This window comes from Arachis ipaensis, chromosome B04 (assembly GCF_000816755.2).
Source record: "Arachis ipaensis cultivar K30076 chromosome B04, Araip1.1, whole genome shotgun sequence".
NCBI lineage: Eukaryota > Viridiplantae > Streptophyta > Magnoliopsida > Fabales > Fabaceae > Arachis > Arachis ipaensis.
Window position 1 is genome coordinate 8,837,829 of NC_029788.2, and position 8,259 is coordinate 8,846,087.

General features: G+C 36.1%; 2 protein-coding genes across 2 annotated transcripts in view; both read left to right on the forward strand.

The window, feature by feature from the left end:
- Positions 619–4,097, forward strand: LOC107638785 (vesicle transport protein SEC20). The gene is made up of 7 exons (XM_016342173.2): positions 619–1,192; positions 1,282–1,351; positions 1,627–1,682; positions 1,826–1,901; positions 2,100–2,136; positions 3,455–3,569; positions 3,663–4,097. Exons 1-7 carry the CDS (start codon positions 897–899, stop codon positions 3,886–3,888), a joined length of 876 nt encoding a protein of 291 aa, XP_016197659.1. The 5' UTR covers positions 619–896; the 3' UTR covers positions 3,889–4,097.
- The window catches only part of LOC107635980, a 6,764-nt gene continuing 3,336 nt past the window's right edge, over positions 4,832–8,259 (forward strand). The window contains exons 1-2 of the mRNA XM_016339526.2: positions 4,832–5,065; positions 5,795–7,795. Coding sequence (XP_016195012.1) covers positions 5,003–5,065; positions 5,795–7,795 — 2,064 coding nt within the window. The 5' untranslated portion in view covers positions 4,832–5,002. The remainder of the gene's footprint in view (positions 5,066–5,794; positions 7,796–8,259) is intronic.

Sequence of the window (8,259 nt, forward strand, 5' to 3'; positions counted from 1 at the left end):
TGAACGAATCTACGAAGCAGGACACTTTGCTGAGTTACCGTGTCTGCGTGTCGGACACATTTCGGACACGACACTCACCGACACTCGTCTGACACGCGTGTCTGCTGTGTCCAAACCGTGTCTCAATAAACAATAAAAAATTCTTCTCTGGACACACTTTGACACACCTAAATACCATCACGTGTCAGCGTGTCCGTCTTATTCTTAATATATATTCTTAAAATAAATTTAGATATAGTATATATTATTATTTATTAAAACAAAAAATATTTTAAATACTTGATATAATTAAAATAAGACATTAAAAATAATTTAAAAAATTAATTTATATTTTAATATCAATAAAATATTAAAATGTCATTACGATTTATCTAAAAAATACTTTATATTTTATATGTATGTGTGTCCCCGTGTCATGTAAGATTTTCAAATTTGCGTGTCGACGTGTCCCGTGTCGTGTCGTGTCGCGTCCCGTGTCCGTGTCAGTGTCCGTGCATCATTGGAACGAATGAAAGCATCTCACCAATCCAATTTGACTTTTGGTAAATGAAACTTAAAGATTAAATATTAAAGACATATAATTTTAGAATAATTTTTTGGGTATTACATTTGATACTATGTACAATAAAGCCCAGAGAGAGAAACGCATACAGAACCACACAACTAATAAAACCACCCAAGAACACTGGTCCACAGGCCTCCGAGCTCCGACTAGGATAGGATTCATTTGGCGGCGTCGCAGCGAAACCGCCGGTGGAGGCGAAGGAAGGATCTCTTCGGCAATTTGGTAATATCACTTTTTAAATCCAAAATTTCTTGGATTTTGAAGGAATCGGAACCCAATTTCAGAAGGAATTCAATTGCATGATAGTTTGCGAGATTTTCAGCAACTAAAAATGCAGGCCATGGATAAGGTTACGGAAGAGGTGGAGAAGGTGAAGAAGGAATGGGACGAGACTTGCAGGAAGACGCAAGAGCACATCACCGAGATCGCACAGTACGGCCGATCTGGCAGGCCCAACGACCAAGAGCAGAACTCGCTTCCCAGATTGAACGCCATTGCTCAGGATGGTTTGGCTCTACTTTCTTCTTTGATCTTCAAGCTCGATCTCCTCGCTCCGCAGTTGCCAACTGATTCAGAGGTCCAATCTGCTCGCAATTCGCTTGAATCATGGAAAACCCTCATTCAAACGTACACTCGCGCACTCTCTGTGTGGATTTGTTTTTGTTTGATTTATGCGTTGAATTCCAATAAGTTGCTTGCAATTTTTTGTTTTCCAGTTTGCGATTGAATCTGAGGAATGCAAATATGCAAGCAAAGGCTAATATGCGGAAAGCTGCTCAGGAGGAGGTAATATGTTTACCTTTTTTCTTTCTTTCTTTTGTTTTCAATTTTTTCTATTGTTACACTGTTTTTGCTACTCAAATGAAGCGATGTTTGGAGAATGTTGACTTTGTGATGAATTGAAGATATTATTTATTTAATTATTCAATTATATAGTGCGTGTTTAATTATTTAATTATATAGTGTGATGTTCTGCATTTTGGAAATTGCATGTGTGTGTGTGTTTTGCTATTTGATTATTTGGAATGTAATGTGAGGGCTTCTGGTTTCATATGATGTAGAGAGCACTGCTTCTAGGTGGGGGAGAGGAGTCCACGGCTCGAAGACGCAACTTACAGTATGTCTATGTTGCTATCATTAGCTGCGGTCAATTATGCTTTTCTTGTTTTTATTTATCATTCGATGCCATCTCGTTGGAAGTTCAGTTTGCAAGTTGCTGGGATTATGTATTATAGTTCTAAATACCTGATTTTCTTCCAGGACAAAAGCTGGAATGACATCTGCTGCAGAGAGCATCACTGAGAGCCTTCGTCGAACTCGTCAATTGATGGCTCAGGTTAGTAGCTAAGGCAACATAATTTTGTAGACGTAGATTTACTTTTTTTTTTTAGCTCCCTAGTTGTACTATAATGTTTCTTGGTCATTATCTTATTCTGTCATTGTTCTTTGCGTATTCAACTATTCATGAATGTGGTACTTGTATGATTGATTGATAAACAATTAAAATACCATTTATGTTCTTGTCTTCATGTAGGAAGTTGAAAGAAGCACAAGCACACTAATGACTCTTGGTGGGTAACATTTACCTCCCTCTTGAGCTGACTGTTGATATTTTTCGCCCATGGTTTTTATAGTTCAACTTTATGTTTATGCTCTTTCTTTTTCCCATCAAGTGGTGAATATGAGAACTGGGAAGCATATGAAAACAAAGGGGAGAAAAATGCATAAAATGATTTTAAATTGGCTAAATAATTTAACACAAACCAAGTAAGATCTAGCATAAGTACATATGAAGGTTTCGTTAAACATGAAGAAATCCTGGAAACATCTAGGTTGCCTATCCTACCTATGTACATTAAATTGTGTTGAACTAGTTAAGGTTATATAAATTTCCTAGAAAGTTTAACAAGTAATTGTGTCAGAATTGATTTAAATTTTCTGTGACTGTATTTCAAAATGCGGGGGTGCAGTTGGAGTTTTCTGAAGTTTAAGTTCATATTGTCATTATAAATTTTGATATGTTGGAAGAGAACTGTTGCCAGATTTACTTTCCTGGTGATATTAAACATTTATTTAACTGATAGGCTTTATGTGAGAGTGAAGAAGAAAGTAAAGGGAAAGGTATTCAGGGTTAGTAGGTAAGGAGTTAGAATGAAGGAATACGATGGTTGTCTATATCTTGTATAGATGTTTAAGAGAAAACAGTAGAGGTTGAGTGTATAAACCCAAATTTTGAGTAACTCGAAATGGAAGCTGGGGAGGAAATTTGCGTGTTACTTAACTGTGTTAATAACCTTTACTTTCTTTCATATTCCTCTTACTTTCTATGCCACCCACCCAATTCAAACATACGAATCATATGATGCTTGAGGATATCTTAATATGGTTCCAATAAGGTCAGTAACTTCACAGATTTGCATATTCACCTCTGGCCTTTAAAGTCATGTTAGAAAACAAGGTGCTAGGCTAACATATCTGGTTACAAAATTTTCAAATTTGTGTCAATTTCTTGCATCAGTTTTGAGCACTATTTAACCAAGTCCCTTTAATTTTGACTCTACCAAATATCAATAACTTTGTTTTACAGTTCTGAATTAGCTTGAGCTTCTCATATACATAAGTCACATATTACATCGCAGCTCTCTTCTCTCTAATAGGAGTATGACTATATGCATTATAATATCTGTTGGTTTTTCTGTCTTTCATCTCCTTTGAGGTATCCTTTAAAGATGCTGTTCTAACTCAAATGCTTGTTAGAATTTCAATTGAATGATATTTGTTATAACTTGATGAATTGAAGTGACCATACTGTTTTGAGAAATATGATCATGAGCAGTGTGAATAACTCTGTTCTGGAAATTTGTTTTGCAAAATTGTTTCGATATATAGATGAATCAACTGGAGTATTGAGAAAGGCTGAAAGTGAATATAAAGGGCACCGCTCCCTGTTGATGAGAACACGGAATTTGCTCTCCACAATGCAACGTCAAGATGTTTTGGACAGGTATGGAAATAAAAAAGGGAAAATGGATTGTATACTCCATTGGCTTCGTTTAGTCTTCTTTGATCCTGATGGATTACCTTGTGCTTTTCACAGGATTATAATGGCGGTTGGCTTTTTATTATTCTCCCTTGCCGTTCTTTATGTTGTTTCCAAGCGGATTGGACTGCTGACGTTGCAGAGAAAGGTTACTGAAGCCATAAAGGCTGGTATGGCCGGGAAGGCGGAACTTAGACCACAAGATATTGTTGATAAAATAAATATTAATCATGTTCGTAATATGGAGGCTCCTATAGATCAAAGAATACACGATGAACTTTGATGCATTTCTAAGGAGCAATAGCATGTTGTCCAGGCTTGTTAGAATATGCATTTCTGATGTTAACTAGGAAGCTTTAACGTTTATCTTAATATAATTCCTTTTGTTCATGTTAGAGTCTAGAGGCCTTTCAGCATGAGAAACTTGTCAAAAGTGTGAAAGTATGTATAGATTGTTGGAGAAATAAGAAAACAGTTAACCAGTTTTTAAAATGTTTGAGAGCTTATATTTAAAATTTTAAATCTCAATCGAGACTTTACCACATAGGAGATTAAACTAAGGTATAGTATATGGTCGTCTTATGATAACTAGTGAATCTAACATCATCAAACACGGCCTAGTAGTGATTTTTTATTTAAATAAATAAAAATTTTCATTGTTTCCAGACTATGTAAATATAAAAGGAGTTGTGAACATAGCATTTTGTAACACCTTATTGCAATAAAAAAAGCTTCACATTTTGCAATATTTTATTGCAAAATAAGCTCAATTTCATAATAAAGTTTCTAGTAGTTGATTAAATACCAATTAATTAAATAATAAAAAAATGGAAAGAAAGCATAGTATTAGTAATTGTAGGTAATAAAGTAGAAATAATGTGTTAAAATTAATAAAAAATATTATTCATACATCAAACATTTTTGACATTGGTATAAAAATATGATTGTTACTAATTAATTTTGTATCTAAATTATTTTTATTATAAAAGGTGTATTCAAATTTTGAGTAACGTTGATTCTAGTTCTTGTAGGACACTTTATCAGATGAAAAAAAGAAAGAAAATGACAATTAAAGACACCATATTAGACTAGAGACAAACAGTGCTACGATGATGTCCTTTCATGCTGAAGCAACGTGGAGTACATACCGGTATTTTATTGTTAAAAAATATTGGTAAAAAAATTATTTATTATAAACTGCGTAGATGTAAGGGGATTGAAAATTAATCTATTCAACTTTTAACATATCTCCTTCTTTCTTTCTTATTTTTAACTGTGTGGGAGTTTGGGACCGCAAAGCAGAGAGAAGAGGGGGGACGAGGCTATGTGAAGTGGATGAGGCAAGAAGGAAAGTCTGTGGTGTGCTGTGGCCATAGACAGAGACAGAGAACACACAGATGATGGCAGAAGTCGGTGACCACAATAGCAACACCACCACATGTGCTGCAGTTCTCAACTCCGTACTCTCTTTCCCCAATTCTTCCTTTTTCTTAGGTTTTTCGTTTTCCCGTGCTTTGGTTGCTTCAATATTGAACATATATGCCCATTTCCCAATTTGATTTTTCATCCCACTTACTTTGCTCACCCTTAATTCGACGTTGAATGTGATTATATTATGTTTGATATCTAATGTTCAATATGTGCTATCTTGGACCCTTTTGATTTCTTGCTAGCTTAGATGCTTCAGCTTATATCATTACTAGCAATTAGTATCAGTTTTAAGTAAACCTGAGAAAATACATGTATTCTGCTCATGGTTTAGGGTTTAGGTTTACTTTGGCTTTTTGACCTTTTCGTATATTTCAAGGTGCAAGAACTTGGATAAGGTATTAGGTAGCCTAGATAAAGATCAAACCTCCAACATCTTCATCACATCCCGAGCTAAGAGATTCGAGCCAGTGCTGGTTAAGTTGCATGCTCATTGGCCTGAACCGGAAGAAATGAAATATCTCTTAAAGATGCTTGGGCTACAATCTTAGTCAATTTGTGTTTTTTCACTTTACTAACAAACTTTGTCACTATGAGAAATTAAATGGATATTGGGCTTCCTTGCATGGGATGAAATGTTGCTTAACAGCTTTAAGCATTGCAGTGTACGATTGAATGCGCTTTTGATGTCAGAGAATCTAGTAATCCTGTATTGTTGATTAAGTTTGTTAGCTTATTGATTTTGTTTGACAATGTGTTAGATGGAAGAGACCTCCTTTTGCTGTGAACAATTGCCAGAGGGTGAATGCATTGAGGCTCAGAAAGAAGAAGACGGTTCACTAGTTGAGTTGGATTGTCAAAATGGCTTTTCTGAAGGAAGAAAGGAGTTCGTCACACCTGCTGTCGGAATGGAGTTTGAGTCTTATGATGATGCTTACAATTATTATATCTGCTATGCCAAGGAAGTCGGATTTCGTGTAAGGGTGAAGAATTCATGGTTCAAGCGAAACAGCAGAGAAAAATATGGTGCGGTGCTTTGCTGTAGCAGTCAGGGTTTCAAAAGAATAAAGGATGTTAACCACATGAGGAAAGAAACAAGAACTGGTTGTCCTGCAATGATAAGGATGAGGTTGATGGACTCTCAGAGGTGGAGGATACTCGAGGTCACACTTGAACACAACCACATGTTAGGTTCTAAGATACACAAATCAGTTAAGAAGATGGGAACTGGAACCAAAAAGAAGTCATTGCCGAGTTCAAATGCTGAAGTGCACACGGTTAAGTTATACCGTGCACTTGTGATAGATGCAGGAGGTAATTCTAGTGCAATCTCAAATGCTAGAGAAGACAGAACTTTGTCGGAATTTTCTAATAGGTTGAACCTTAAAAGGGGTGACACACAAGCCATTTATAATTACCTGTGTCGTATGCAATTGACTAATCCTAACTTCTTTTACTTGATGGATTTCAATGATGAAGGGCATTTGAGGAATGCATTTTGGGCGGATTCTAGGTCCAGGGCTGCATGTGGTTATTTTGGTGATGTTATTTACTTTGACAACACTTATTTGTCAAGCAAATATGAAATCCCTCTCGTGGCTTTTGTTGGAATAAATCATCACGGGCAATCAGTGTTACTTGGTTGTGGTCTACTTGCAGGTGAAACAATAGAATCTTATGTATGGTTGTTCAGAGCATGGATTACATCTCTGTCTGGTTGTTCTCCCCAAACTATTATCACTGATAAGTGCAAGGTTTTGCAAAGTGCCATTGCAGAAGTTTTTCCCCAATCTCTCCACCGTTTTGGTTTGCCATTAATCATGAAAAAAGTACCAGAAAAATTGGGAGGGTTGCGCAACTATGATATGATTAGGAAAGAACTGATTAAAGCAATTTATGAGACATTGAAAATGAATGAATTTGAATCAGCATGGGCATTCATGGTTCAACGTTTTGGAGTTGGTGATCACGAATGGCTTCGTTCTCTATACGAAGATCGGAATTGTTGGGCACCGGTATATGTGAAGGATACATTTTTTGCCGGAATGTCTGCAACACGACCTGGTGAAAGCTTTACTCCATTTTTTGATAGATTTGTGCACAAACAGACTCCTTTAAAGGAGTTTCTTGATAAGTATGAACTAGCTCTCCACAAGAAGCACAAGGAAGAGGCTCTTGCAGACATAGAATCAAGAAGCTCAACCCCCTTGCTGAAAACTAGATGTTCTTTTGAATTGCAGCTCTCTAGAATGTACACTAGGCAAATGTTCTTGAAGTTCCAATTTGAGGTGGAAGAAATGTACTCTTGTTTCGGAACAACACAGTTACACGTGGATGGTCCGGTCATAATTTTCTTGGTCAAGGAGCGTGTCTTGTGTGAAGGAAATCGGCGTGAGATTAGGGACTTTGAAGTTCTGTACAGTAGGACAGCAGGCGAAGTTCGCTGCATCTGTAGTTGCTTTAATTTTTATGGATATTTATGCCGGCACGCATTGTGTGTGCTAAATTTCAATGGGGTGGAGGAGATACCTTCCAGATACATTCTTTCAAGGTGGAAGAAAGATTACAAGCGCCTTCATATTCCTGATCATAACACTGGTGTTCCTGATGATATTGACCATTCTCAATGGTCTAATCAGTTATTTAGAAGTGCCTTGCAAGTTGTTGAGGAAGGGACAGTTTCTGTGGACCATTACAATGTAGCTTTGCATGCTATTGAAGAATCACTAAATAAGGTTCATGATGTAGAATATAGGCAGATATAACTTCCTAGTTCCAACCCACCTTTTTCAATTAGAGTTATGTATGTTAACTTGTATATTTCTACCTGCTTAGAATTGTTTAACTTGGATCTAGAGAGTTGTGTATAGCTAAGATTAAGATGATTTTTGGGTCAAACCCGATGTAACTTTCTCATGTAATTTTCTGCAATATCCTGATCAATCTAATTTTTATTTTATTTTATTGTTTTTGGGTAGATTTCAGCATTTTTTTTTTCTTTACATGGTGACATATTGTATGGTTTTGTAAAGTGAATCAAACTCCTAAAATCATTAGACCTTAGTTTCCCCCCTGTTGCATGTCACAAGCATTCAAAGTTGCCAAGTATAAACCATCGATCATTTTGGTCCTTCAATAAAATGCACCAAATATACAGAAAATATTTTAAATATTAGATTTCCATGTGTTTTTCTTTTTTGTAAGTTTGCCAGTTTGGTTACTCACA